The sequence below is a fragment of the Melospiza melodia genome, chromosome 9 (genome assembly GCF_035770615.1).
Source record: "Melospiza melodia melodia isolate bMelMel2 chromosome 9, bMelMel2.pri, whole genome shotgun sequence".
In the NCBI taxonomy this organism is placed as follows: domain Eukaryota; kingdom Metazoa; phylum Chordata; class Aves; order Passeriformes; family Passerellidae; genus Melospiza; species Melospiza melodia.
The window spans coordinates 15306541-15320687 of record NC_086202.1 but is presented as its reverse complement, the minus strand read 5'-3'; the positions used below and the strand labels follow the sequence as shown (position 1 = coordinate 15320687).

The 14147-nt window shown below is 42.6% G+C and overlaps 2 protein-coding genes across 12 annotated transcripts in view; one reads left to right on the top strand and one right to left on the bottom strand.

Moving 5' to 3' along the window:
- The window catches only part of BLNK (B cell linker), a 90049-nt gene that overhangs the window by 33803 nt on the left and 42099 nt on the right, over window positions 1-14147 (bottom strand). Inside the window, exon 1 of one of the 7 annotated variants that reach the window (XM_063163445.1) lies at window positions 9259-9386. The exons of the other annotated variants lie outside the window; for them this stretch is intronic. Within the exon in view, the coding sequence (XP_063019515.1) occupies window positions 9259-9305 (47 nt within the window). The 5' untranslated portion in view covers window positions 9306-9386. Of the gene's footprint in view, window positions 1-9258; window positions 9387-14147 lie in introns of those variants that run through there. 7 annotated transcript variants of the gene reach the window in all.
- Window positions 9699-14147, top strand: part of DNTT (DNA nucleotidylexotransferase) — a 148439-nt gene continuing 143990 nt past the window's right edge. For 3 of the 5 annotated variants that reach the window (XM_063163457.1, XM_063163451.1, XM_063163455.1), the window contains exon 1: window positions 9699-9800. The gene's annotated coding sequence lies outside the window, so the exon portion shown is untranslated. Of the gene's footprint in view, window positions 9801-13053; window positions 13165-14147 lie in introns of those variants that run through there. The other 2 variants (XM_063163452.1, XM_063163456.1) reach the window with 2 other exon arrangements.

Here is a 14147-nt window from a genome sequence, read left to right as displayed (position 1 = left end):
AACCAAAACTCAAAGACCAGAAATCTAAAAATTATAACAGCTACTTCCGTTAATTAAAAAAAAACCACATTAGAATTTGAAACTGAAGAAAGAACAGCGTGTCCAGACCCCTCCTTTATGGCTTCTCACAGCACAATTATCCCAGCACCTTCTCCCCAGCTGGTCTTTGTTTTGTGTTTCTGTTATCCTTCAGTTTTATAAATAGCTAGGCAGGTGACCAAATCAAGAAAGAAAGTCAGTGTTTCTGGACAAAGGGAAGACTCCTGCTTCTTTCTGGGGGGAGAAACTGCTTACCTAGAAGGGGATTTGTAAAACTGCCACTTGAGATTTTGAAAAGCATTAAGCTCTTATGTTGAAATATCTTCTCAAACTGAATTAACAAACCAGAAAAGGACCACCTTTCCTATGCCAGGCTTCCATGAAAGCAATGCTCCTGCCATGGTCTTTGTGGAAGAACATGGATTTTGGTGAACTGGGTGTGTTCCTAAGATGTATTTTCCTATTACTTGTCACTTTTGTGCCTCAAAGACAATGCAATTAAATGTTATGAAACAACTCTACCTCCTTCATCTTCACTTCTAATTCCTCAGTAGAAAGCAAAAAGAAATACCAAATAAAGAAAGCATCTAATTTCTAACTAGACCTCCTTCAGGTGCTTCAGATCTCTACATGTGCACACCCTTACATCCTATTCTACCTGGAACAGAAAGAGTGGGAGTCCTTTGCAAGGAAATGCCAGGTTGAATCAGCCACCTGGGTCACAGTTGTTGTTTTCAATGGCTGAGATTTGTGTAAAATGCATAAAAATGTGTAAGAGAGACAGATGAATCCTTGAGGTGCAGTCAGATAAACCACTTCAGCAGCTACTGGTCTAAGATAGGGTCTTGGAGCCCCTCATCTAGTCTGGGGTTTTATCCACCCCCTGCAATGCCTTTCTTGGTGGGAGAAGAGGAAGTTTGGAACTGGAGGTGGTAACCTGTGGCACCAAACCATCCATTCAAGGCACTGAGCCTTTGATCTTTATCTGTAAAGCTATCTCAAAGCTGACAAGAAAAGTTCAAAGAGGTTTGCTTATTGGGAGAAGTCAATTACAGCTACCTATCTGAGAGGAAGAAGAAACAAGGAATTGTTCTCACGCATATTTGGGAGATGCACAAGGGGAAATGACAATAGTTTATATTCATTTTGACAAGAGTGTTGATTTCTTAAAGTCTCAGAAACATCCTGTTCTGCTCACTTTTGTATCATCCACTGTTTTGCCTAAAGGCAACCCCCATAGTTAGAGCAGGTGTGTGTTTACATGGTACACACAGAGGCACAGAAAGGCTAAATACTGATTGTATTTTTCATCTTCATTTGTCCTCTACATAATCTTTACAAAAAAGCTGTCAGTCCTCCTTGCACTGGTTAAGTACTAATATTCACTGAGTTAATCAAAAATGTAGCATGCAAAGGAATAATACATTCTTGACAGAAATCATGCCTAACATGAAAGTAAAAAGTGTAAATACTTTGGGGTGACTGGGAGTTCTGCATATTTAAAGAACCCATTCTAGGTTTCCAATGCTAAGCATTTGAATTTGCCTGGAAACAAACAAGCAAGCAAGCAAACAAACAAAACTTCCAAGTTTTGGACATCTCTCCCCTCTTATGCAGATTGCTCTTCCCTTTATCCCAACTGAGTAACATTGACACTGTAGGGAATACAGAAAATGAGGTAGTACAATATGTAAGTGAATATTACATGTCACTTCTTGACATAAAAAGATAAGCGATGTTTTCTGTTCTGTAACTGACCTGCTCTGTTTTGAGCCATTTTTTGGTTTGCTGATCTTTTTTGCACCAGCTCTCTGGATGTAAGTTAATGTTTTAAAACACAAAACAAAAAAAACCAACCCCCACACAGAAACCACATTCACAAGACTTACTCCACTTTTCCTGAATGTTTTCAAGCAGCAGAAGGAAGTTCAAGCCATTAGGCTACTCTAAAATGCAGTTCCAGTTAAAACTCAGCGAGTGCTGTACCTCCCTGAAGGATTAGTACCCTACAGCCTGGTCACTGAAGGAGAACAAGGACAGAAATTTACAATACTTAAGTGTGTTGAACTTTATAGTTCAACAAGAAGAAGAAGCAGAAAGACATTGTAGGGAAATGAATAAAGACAGGATCTGGTACGGACCCAGAATATTCCCACTAACAAACACTGCTGTGCTTGGGCTGAAAGTGTTCTTGCTTCTTGCTCAAGCTACAGAAGCATTATACCCATCATAGATGTGGGGTGGCACTAACAGAGACCTAATGGAGGCTGCTCATGGATCAGTTTTGTTTGTTTTGTTCTGAAGCCAATCAAATTTTGTTCAACTCTGGAGAAATTCCCTGGCTGGTCCCTACATCACTTTAATGGAGCCCACGTGGGCTGCCACTGAAAGGGGAAATTCCACTCCTCTCTGCCCTCGGTGCTTCCCCAACTATGATGAATCATGGGAATTCCAGCTGGGAAACGAACTTCTTTTTTCTTTTGCCAATTTGGATATCAGCAGGATCAGACCCAGCTCTGCCACGTGGTCATTGGAACCCTGGTGCCAGCGAGAGGGCAGAGAGGGGCAGGGTGAGCAGGGGCCTTGGGAGGGCGGAGAAAGGGACCTGCTCTTTTGGCAGCTGCTCAGACTTGTGCCAAATTCAACTGGCCATGTGGCTACAGCTCCAGTAGCACTTTGCTGCCTCTGTGCATCCTGCAGAGATGCCCACAGCATCCATATTTTAAGATAGGAAGGAAACATTAAGACACATAGTTTAGCCTCTTCTATTAATAGCTTACTTCACCTGGTTTCCCCTTGAATTAAGCTTGAAAAACATATACTCATGTTTTTCATATTACTGCCTCATAAATACATATGAGTACATTATGTAGTCATTATAACTTAGATTTCACATTTACATATAAAATACCTTATTTCAATTATTTCTAAAGCATTTACTATGTAGTAATTTATGTTGAGGTCATAAACTTGTAGCATTGCACATCTGCCTTTGCTTATGTCTGGAAAATAAACTTGTTCAAAATGTATATACTAACCAATTAGGATAAAGATGTTAATAGAATTTTCAAGCTTCTGTTACTCTTCAGTAATTTATTACAGCTGGCAAAACCAGACATATCTACATTGCATCCTCTTACAGTTTACCAAAAATCTAAGATGATACCCTAAAGCCAAATGGGAAAGTACTGTCCCTTTCAGCCACTGTTTTCCATCAATTTTTCAATTCTCTTGTCTGCTGAGCATATAAACTAATATGGTTTTCCAGTGGGGCTTTTTCGTAATGATTTATGATTGCCATATTTGCCTTCCAAAAGCAAAGCATCTATCACATTTTACTGTCCTGTGCAGTACATAGATTTTGAATGATTCTGTAAAACACAAAACTGTTTATTCTGGAAACAACATATCACTGAGTACCTGCAATATCAAATTATGATTTAATATCTAGCTCTCTACACAGCTGTGTGGGGCACATTTATAAACTAATGGTAAAAAAAAGAGTTTTGCCACGTTTGCTAGAATGTTGTTTTTTCCCCATGGGCATGAACATTAATTTATTGGGTTCTTTGCTTGGCTTTTAATAATTTATTATTTTACTAAAAAAACAAAAAAACCCACCCTATGTCATTAGATCAAATCTAAATTTTTCGCTTCTGCTGAGTCACTGACAGTTGCAGGCCAAGGATGGTGTCGCTTGTCATTGCTATGGTTGACAAATGCTCCTACTCTGGACAGTTATTTTAGCAGGCCTTTAGTGTCACTACAAGGCCCTATTTTATTTTGAACATATTTTATTTGCCAATGACTTAATAATTTTGCCAGCACAAGAAGAATGCAGCTATAGGTACTACATAAGCATAGCTGATCTTGTGAACACATTACACCCTTACACTGCTGTCTACCTGCAGAGACCAAAGCAGGGCATCTCTTGATAGTTTCAATATTATACTGCATCCTTTTGTCCACATTACCATATTTCTTTAAATATATTTATTTAAAACACATATAGGTCACAGTCACACTTAAACATTCTTTCTATAAACAGCATTATAGGGAGGAAATTCTGTCTGAGAATAAATCCTATGTGGTGGTTTACTTTGGGTGTTTTCCCCCCTTCAGTTTGTGGGTGGATGCTTTTTTTTGGCTTTCTGTTTTTAATAAAAATTAGTGTGTTTCAGGTTTGGTTGTTTTGGTAGGTTGGTTGTTTTTTTTAGCCTGGGGAGTAGTCCAGGTGGATGACATAGCTGGAAGGAAGAAAAGAAGCTTTAAAGGGATTGGTAGAATGAAGTGGTTGTGCAGAGAGAAGGGAATAAAGAAGGACAAATATAGATGGGATGGAGGCTATGCTGTGCTGAAGCAAGGTCAGAGGAAGAAGCAAGAGGATTTGACTGGAGAAGTCACACTGAGTGAAAGAATGGACTTTTGCAGTGGTATTTGGGGAAGTTTGCATTTCCTATCTCATTTCATTCCAAAGTCCAGAGATGAGAGAGAATTTATGAACTATTTAAGCTGACATAAACTGCGCTTTGTATGGCAAACAGGACCTAACAATCCTACAGCAAAAACTTTTGTTTGCGCTCATCAGCGCAGCAAATACAGCTGGTGTCCTCCTTTCCCTGTGCCTGTGAAACTCAGCTTTGAAGACTGCAAATCACTGAAGTGGGATTTCATGTGACCTTTTATGTTCAGCCTACACGTTGCCAGGCTAAAACAGGGTGTGCCACAGAAGCTGCTGCCACCACAGAGTGGTACTGTGCAGTGGGAAGCTGTCAGGAGACACTGGAAGCCGAGACAGGGGTGGCTATGGGTGGCAATGGGCGCTGAAGAGCAGAAGGCCTTCCCAGCTGTTATCTCCTTAGGGCAGATTAGACTTTTGCTAGAAAGGGGAGATCTCCAGAGCAAGTGGAAGAGCAGAAGTGAGGCTGAGAGAATTGGGATTGTTCAGCCTGGAAAAGGCAAAGCTCTGGGGTGATCTTATTGCAGCCTTTTAGTAACTGCGGGGGTCTACAAGAAAGCTGGAGAGGAGCTGATTACAAGGGTATGCAGTACCAGGACAAAGGGAATGGCATCAAACAGAGCCGTTTGGATATTAGAAAGAAATTCTTTACTGTGGAGGTGGGGAGGCACTGGAACAGGCTGGCTTGAGAACTTGTGGCTGTCCCATCCCTGGAAGTGTTCAAGGCCAGGTTGAGCAACCTGATCTAGTGGAAGGTTTCCCTGCCCATGGCTGAGGGATGGGAACAGGATGGTCCCTTTCAACCCAAACCACTGAATGATTCTATCATTTGCAGAGCCTTTCCTCTGGACTCTATGTAACTAATGACAGGTTGAGATGTTACAGTTGGATGTGGGCTTTGATGGCTAATTCTGTCATGGAGAACATTCTATAGGTTACTTCCAGTTAATTTCTTGCTTGAGTTTGTTTTTGTTCTTTTGTTCTGTTCAAGTTCACTGAGGTAAAAAACTAAGTTAAAATTTGCCTTGAGAAAACAGATTCAATTTCTAAAACTGTTTGCTACCACTTAAGAGGAATTTGTAGAACTACTACAATAAAATATTTTCTTACAGTACAAAACTCATATCCAGATATTCCCCAAACACTTTCTCCAAAAGTAAATGCTCCCTATGGTAAAGCATCCTATACATAGGATGAAATTTGAGATAATGAATAAAATTTCAATGCCAAATGAATTATTTTTTCCTACTATACACTTTCAAGAAGACACATTGCCAGAAGATCCTCTGTTAAAGAAAAAGGCCTAGCAGTTACAGCCAAGCTACCAGTAGAAAATTAGTGAACACTATAAACACCTCCTGGTTTGACAGACAACAGACATTCTGGCTTCAAGGAAATCCCTCTTGATTTTCATGGAATTAGGATTTAAACCCTTCTGTTTAACGAGGACTAATACAAAATCCTGCAAAAAAAAAAAAAAAAAAAACCCAGACACACTTGTTCAACCTAAGAAAAGCAAATTGTCAGTTTTTTTCCACTTCCTTTTAAATGGACATTATGCTTGGAGATAGGGATTTTAAACCTTTGTTTTTGCTGGGGGCAGAGATGGAGTGCTGCAAATTAAAGAAGTCATGTAAAATTAACATGCAACTGTGCCCTTGGAAAAGGCTGTGTGCAATCAGGAACTCCCTGGCTGCATGACCTTAGGCAAGTGAAAGCATGTGGCACACTTTGGTTTGTGCCATGGTTTGCCCATCACCACAGAGGTGATGATGCCTTCACAAGGACTTAGTGCCACACAGCAAAGCCAGCTATGGGCAGAGGGTCATCATTAAGGTTTGTGGTCATAATAAAAAAATGCAGCAAGTCTGAAGAGATGCTGTGACACAGCTACATATAGTAGCTAGAAATTATTTAAATCATAGGAATCATAGGCTTATAGTCCAGGGAGGTTAAACCACAAAAGAGTTTGCAAGGTTAGTGCAGACTTTTCTTCTGAGCTTCTAACTTCCCATTACCCATGCTGCCTACTGTCCCTGATCATGAGTGCATCTATTTCTGTATGTTTGCAGCATAATTTTTTTTCCCTGAAGTTCAGTCTGAAATCCAGGCACGCTAGAGCTTGCCATGGCAGTATGGGTATTGCTCATGTATTCACTCCACTCTTTGGGAAACCATTCAAAGTACCAAATTATTTCTATGAACCACAGATTAGTTTATCTCACAATAAATAACCAAGCCTTTGAATTAATTTTTCCTGACTATAAGGAAGCAGTTAGAACACACTGAGGGAATATTTGTATAATACTGTGCATGCCTTATAAGAAACACTATATAGAAATTAATACCAGAATTCCATGAAGTTCCAGCATTCCTGTCCAACTATTACTGAAGTTAGTTGAGTGGCTTAACAGCAAACAATGTACATACCACAACATGTCAGGCAGACAGACATATAAGAACATTTAAAGTTCTTATTGCTGCAATAAACTAAACAAATGTTCCATTTGTTAGATCAGATCTGATCTAAGATTTGCTAATGCAACAAAAAGCTAGGTCTGGTGGGCTCAACTACACCCATGGAGAATAGCTGAGCTTAGCAAAACCACATAATATCTAGCTTTTCAGGTCTGCACTTAAAAAAATAAAAAGAGTCTCTCTCAGACTCAACAGTAGTGCTTTTTTAACTTTTGCTGCTATAAAGCAGAAATTTTAAGAAAGTTGTCTTTAAAAATGCAAACTATAATCACATAAATTGAAACTATGTTTGGCAGGAATGTTTCTTGGCATCGCATCTTAGCATATGAAGAAAAGTACAATTTTGCCATAAACATTTAGATCATGTAACATTCAATACAAACTCTGAACCACCTGTGTGTGTTCCATGCAGACAGGGGTGGAATTAGGAAGTCAACTGCACTGTTAACAGGTCACAGAGCACGAGGGGGTACCCAGGTGTTTCAAAGATAAAGGAAAAGGCTCCCACCACATTACGCTGATTTCTTCCTGTATTTGCATATCTCTCTTAAATTTATCCTGTGAATATCTACTCATGGAAAGCTCCGCCTTCAGGTTTTAAAATCCTGACACCACAGTAAGATTTTGTAGCCACATATCCAGGTTTCTAAGGAGCATTTCAACATGCTCAAGTCGAAGTATGCATGTCCACTGTGTGTGGTGAGAACGCTCACACACTTGAGAAACAGGTGCTCCTCCTATCCCTGCACAAATCGGCTGAATTTGCCATGAGGAGGAGAGAAAGAGTAGCTTGTAATACTTCAGATTAATACAGGAAAGCAGAGCTACTTCTTTCTCTTCCCTATTTTACAACAATATTAAAACCTCAGATGAGATGTAGAGTGCAGTCTATGTGAAGGTGCAGCAGAGGGGTGGTGCTGCCTTTTGGGTTTAGGGCTTTTGAATCAGTTCACCAAAAAGTTGTGGGCCATTATAACCCTCACACATAGATACACTCACACTTTAGATACTTGAAGGTAATCCTGCTCTAATTGTTTGCAAAAGTGCAGAAAGAGAATCCCAGCTATAATTTTATGACAGCAGAAGGTGTGTACTGTATTTTTTTATGTACCAGTAATGGATGGAATCAAGCTTTCCAACTTGTTCCTCAACTTGTTATTTAAAGATAGCTAGTTTAGACCAACACCATTTAAACCAGTTCAGACTACTTAAGGTGGTAAATTGCAGGCAATGAGGAAATTCTCTGCGTTCTTCCCCCTGTCCATTGAGGCTTCCACAGGTTAGGATGCAGCCGGCTTGGCTTTCATTAGCTGTGCCTGGCTGAGGAGCATCAGTGTCACTGCAGCTCTGCCAGTACACACCTCCCCAACAACACTGCCACAGTATGGAGAGAGTAGGCATCAATAAACTGCATTCCATCAAAATTAGCTTTACAAAAGATTATTCCAGTTTGCACGAAGGTTTCTGGGGAGAGGGAGAGAGACTTGAGAAGGGTTTATAAGTTAGTATTGAGTGCTTAAGTATGACTTATTTTAGGAAAAAATATTTTTCAGTATTTCATTCTTATTTTTTCAGAGGAAGAAAAGAATTCCATGTTACCTTAATCTGAAACAGAACTTCTTTTAAGTATTCAGAAATACAAAAAGTCATGATGAAAGAGCCTCGAAGTGCCAACTGTAGCAGCACATGAAGCGAGACACACTAAAAATACTTCAGTAATGGCCAGCTTCTGCTTTTTTCCTCTTAAACCCTGTATTTAACATTGTTCTCCTTCACTTAGGAACATTTCCCATTTTCCAGTTCCCTCCATTCCGCCAGTTCTTTCGAAGATTAGGAAACATTACAAAACTTAACTACAAAAGCCATCTTCATAAGACATTAAAGCATTAAGCAATTAATTAAGTTTTTCTAATTTGCATAAGAGTCATACATCATAATGAGTCACACACTATTTCCTTACAACTTTGAAAATAGACACTTTGAAAATATTCCTCTTTGCGCTGCAGGTGAAACCGACACATATTTTACTTCTAAATCTGCGTTACCCACTCCAAACCCGTGTTTACCTCCCGCACTTCCTTGCGGCGCCTGGCCAGCGGGTCAGAACGGGTAAAACTCCCTTTTACTCTAAAACCTCTGCCAACTTCCTCGTGCCTCGGCAGCTCCCGATGGCCCCGCGCTGCGCCGCGGGAAGCGCCTCGTCCCCCGCTGCCTTCCCACCGCTGCCCTCAGTCCCGCGGCAGCGCCGTTCCCGCAGGAGCGGGGAGCGGACCAGCCCCTACCTGAACTTCTCTCCGGCCGGCACCGTCAGCCTGTTGAGCTTGTCCATGCCCGTGAGCGCTGCCCCCCGGGACGCGCTGCCCTCGGCCCGGCACCTGCCAGCGCCGCCGCTTGCCCGGGCCGGACTCTCCTTCCGCCGGGTCCCGCCGCGCTGCCGGAGCCTCTCCCCGACCCGTCCCGCCTGCAGGCACCGGCAGAGGAGGGACCCGGGGCTCGGCCGGCTCCGCCCCGCCCGGGGCGCGCACAGGTGGCTGCGGAGCCGGGAACCGAGGAGGAGCCTTCGGGAGCGGGGGCCCGCTGATCCGCCCCTGCCCCCGGAGCTGCCGGAGCGGCCCGGCCGCGCTGGTTCGGGGGAGCTGAGGGGCGGCCCGGCCGCGCTGGCTCCGGGGAGCTGAGCAGCGGCTGAGGGCGAGCCCAGCGGGCCGTGCCGGGGCCGGTGAGCCGCTCGCTGTCACCTGCCCAGCCCAGGGGTTTCACCGGCTGCGGGGAGAGATGCAGGGCCTGGTTCCTCTCCTCCTCCCCGCTCCTGGTGAATTTGTGCCAGGTGGGAACATGCTGCGTGGGAACTTTGCCTTTCCCGAGGTTGCCCAGTGAAAGAGAAAAAATCACCATCTTATCCCCATTCTTTTGAATGTAACTGTAAAGAAAAAAAAGTTTCTTACCCTATTTTAAAACTATTTAAAACTCTGATCCTTCCAGAGACACAGCAAGGCTGTTCCCACTCAAGGTGTGTTTTATGGCTCTGGTATCTCTGAGCTTGGGACTTTTTGCTCAGTCTTAAGCTCAACCATATTTTCCTCTATAAAGCTGAACTTAGGAGGCAGCCAGTTGCTTCTAAGGGGCAGTGTAGGCAGTTGTTCACATCCAGGTTATTATTATTATTATTATTATTATTATTATTATTATTATTATTATTATTATTATTATTATTATTATTATTATATTAATTTGAATTCTGCACCTTTGGAGGATGGCTCTTGTTGCTCCCCTTCTGTATCTTTGGCCTCTCTGCAGCTTAGTTTCTAACCTAAGGCTGTTCTAGAGAAGAAACCTAGTAGTTATGTTTTTCAGTGTGCGTCTACATCATGTTAATATGTTTTGATATGTACAATATGCTTTGGGGACACACAAAGGTATTTCTTGGTGGGATTCTTATTGCCACTTGGCTAGGTTTTCCCATGGAATTCTTCTCCCCAGAGAGTACTGACTGAAGTTTTTTTTCTTGTGAAACTGAAGGAGCAAAACAGAGTTTCCTGGTTAGTGCAGGTGACTCTGGGGAAATAGCCTGCCATGAGGTTTTTGTCTTTGATAGAAGTATCGTTGTGATCTTGGCAGGCTGCTGGTTTTGGTCTCTGAGCTTTCAGCATAGGAATTGCTTGATGTTTGAATACAGTATTTTCTAGGCTTGGCCGATAGTGTACAAATTGCTTTTTTTTGGGGTATCTTAGAAAGTTTGTGGACTTTAAGGAATAATAAATACAATGTTGACTGTCATGTAATGCACAAAACTGGAACTCCATGTTGCGTTGTATCTGGTTGTGGACCGGTCAGCTTTGCAATTTTACTCCCTAAAAGTTATTTTGAAAATTAAATTAATTTTGAATTAGTTAAAGTTCACATTGACAGTGTGAAGAAGTAGATAGGAATATATTGCTGTGTCACTTTCCCTTTTGCTTATATAATCTTCCCACTTATCTGAACACATATCAGAATAAGAGATTTGCTCAGTAGGTTCCTGCAGGGTTTCCCTTATACAACAACTCCTCTTGCCTGGCTGTTGCAGAAATCCTGAGCTTTTTTCCTCTGGGATCTGTCATCTGCAATACTGTGCTGATTTAACCTTGTTTCTTCCTGACTCAACCAAGGCTACAGGTTTAAAACTCTGCAGTGCCAGTGCCGAGTTCTCTCCCCTGTCCTTGCAGTGCTGTCACCTCCCTGGTCCCAGGAAGGGGTGGCTGCTGATGTGTCATGCTCAGGGCAGTCCCTCAGTCCCGTGCACTCAGGGCTCAGTGACACTTTGACTCACACAGGATTTCTCATCCCAGTCATCTGCTGGCCCCTGTGTTTGTGTAGCTGTGCTACGTGGACTGGGAAAGGAGTCCACTACAAACAATCAAGCAAAAAGTCACAAAAATCGGGGTTTTTAGCTGCAACAGTTCTTTGGTTTGATTTGGTGCACAGATGTTTGTGAGTGTGCAGTGCAGGATGAGCAGAATAGGGTGTGCGACTTTTTAGACTGGTATTGCTGCCAAGAAGTTACTCCTAAAAAAGTCTTCATTATACAGGACTTGTTCATGAGATTCTGTGGCACCTGCTTAGCTCTCTCTGGTCTGCCTCCAAGTCAGCCTTGGGCTATCTGCCCCAGTGCTGAAAAGGCTGGATTGGGTACCCCAACATAGAAAAACCACTGGAGAAAAACCTTAAATGAAGAAGGGCATGGCCAATCCCTCCAAACAGCCCCAGGCCTCTCCTTTTTGCCCAGCAGGTGTTTGCAGAGTCTGAACTCTGGGCCTATGTTAAGACTGATCCTGTCTGTGGTCAGGAGGATTTGTACAGCCCATATGGACAGGGGCATGTAACTGTCCAGCTGGCAGGGTGGCCCTGCAGACCTGCACGAGGGACAGGGCAAGGAACAAGAGTTTCTCCATCACTACAGCCTTACTTGCCACCCCAAAATGGTGTCTCTGGGGCCCAGGCTGGAGCTGGGGGCAGGGCCTGACTGACCCCCAGTGCAGGAAACACCCTGCCTTCCTCTTCAGGAGCCCTGGGAGAGCCTGCAGGCGGTGGTCGGGTTGAGCCACACAGCAAACATAATGTGTGCTATTTCTGTAGCTGTAACCCCAGCAACTCTCCCTCTTTGACATTATATGCTCATTTGGATAAGGCCAAAGAGGAACTGGGATTTTGTTACCATGTGGGTGGCATCTTGACCATAGTGATGGTTAACAGGAAACTCTCCTCCCCAGCCACAGGGACTCAGGGACTGTTTTGGGTAGATGGGGATTTGTTTTGAGGGATGCCTGTGTCACCTCCCTGCTCCCTGGCACATCTGGGGCCAGTGGGGATTGTGCTGCTGCCTGCTGAGACATGGCCTGGAAGGGCTGTGGGGCATAATGGTGTCCCAGAAGAATGTATCTCGAAGTCTTGGATGAGGTGTTTTGCAGAGGTGTTCCCACAATACTGCTTCTCTTGAGCGACATCACTGAAGCCTTTTGCCTAAATTGTATTTTCCTATCTAATGTTTTAAGAACCTGCATCCATACAGACTGTCACTCTTGTGATTATGTAGATAGGCACTAACTTTATTTTCCTTTATTTGGCTGCAAAGGATAGAGGATGGATTCCTGGCACTATTCCCTAATGCAGGTATGCAGGATTTGCCAGTTAAGTCCTTTGGCAGGATGGCTTACAGAATATACATGCATTTCTATTTTAAATTTTTGATGCTCAAAATGCCATTGTAATTTTGAAAAAGGCCTTCTAAATGCTTGAATAGATTTTATAAATGCCACTGTCTGTTGTAACATAATTTTCTCTTCTTTGCAAGTGCTGTGGCTCCGTCTGTGTTGGTTTCTCTCATCCTCTCCCAATATGACTGCATAATTCCCCAGTTATGCTCATAAATAGATTGATTTTTAAAAGCAACTTCTTTAGCATTTGATAAAGCATGTTGATAAACATGTTCAGAAACAGAATGTGTTTTTTATCCCCTCTGCTATCTTCTGCTGTTAATTTCCAACCAGCTCTTTCCTTCCGCATGCTGCCTCATTCTTGGCGGCATGTTCTGGTTTCTGTTTCAGAGCTGTGAGGCCATTGAGGCATGGTCAAAACCAGACTTGCTGAAACAAACTCTGTGACAAAGACTGTGAGCATCCCACCTTCATTTGGTCAAAACTGTGAATTGCCAGGTATGTCCTGTTTCAGGGCTCCAGTTTTCTATATCCTATTGTTAGAATATTGTTAGAATAATTTTTGGTTTTACTTTGGATCTCTAAGTAGATAAAAGACTCCTGTAGCATAGAAACAAAGGATCAGATGACTTTTCTAAAGCATTTTAGTTCTTGTTAAGTGATGTCCCTAGATCAGAAAAAGCATCTCCATAGAAAGTCAATTGTAGAGAAATAAACAAAGTCCAGGGTTTGGCTGCTATCACTGACAAGATGGGTGTATTTTCTTGCCTGAAGGTTTTTCTCTGACTCCTTTGATGACTGCCTTTTCTTATTTCCACTGAAATTAATGCTCCCTAGTTTAATACATGGTTTGTATGCTGATTTTGGGTTTGTCAGGGGTTCCTGCTGAAGCTATTAAATTTAAATATAATATAACAGCTATGCATATCTTCCTTTAAGACTCTTAAGTTTTGATGCTAACAGCTTTTTATGGAGACCATTTTTGCCATTTTCTTAATGCAAGTTACCAGAGTATGGCTGTGTGACATATTAGTCTAGGGAACTAATTAGTCTGGGGAACCTGGGGGCCTGTTTGAGCTCTTGCTCTGGGTTGATGCCTGAAGCCACATCCTGACTGCTGCTGGGGTGGGGCTCAGTGGTGCAGCAGCATCTCCCCTTAGCAACTTCTGCAAGCAAGAAGCCCTAGGAAGGTGTCCCAGGCAGGAGCTCTGGCACACAGGAGAGATGGACAATCAAGCTGCAGGGAAGGGAGAAAAGTCCAAGCCAGGGTACAGGTGCAGCCTTGGCTCCCATTGCCATTTCTGAACCTCTAGGGTTTCACACCCTAGAGGTTGAGATAAAAGCTTTAATTGTAAACTCACATTTAGCAATAAGAAGCTGAATAAAAAGAACTGCAGGTAGATTCAAATGATTTCCAGTGAATCTCTTTAATGCTTATTTTTGATGCTTTGAGGAGACAGTGCTGCGTCAAAGGATCTCAA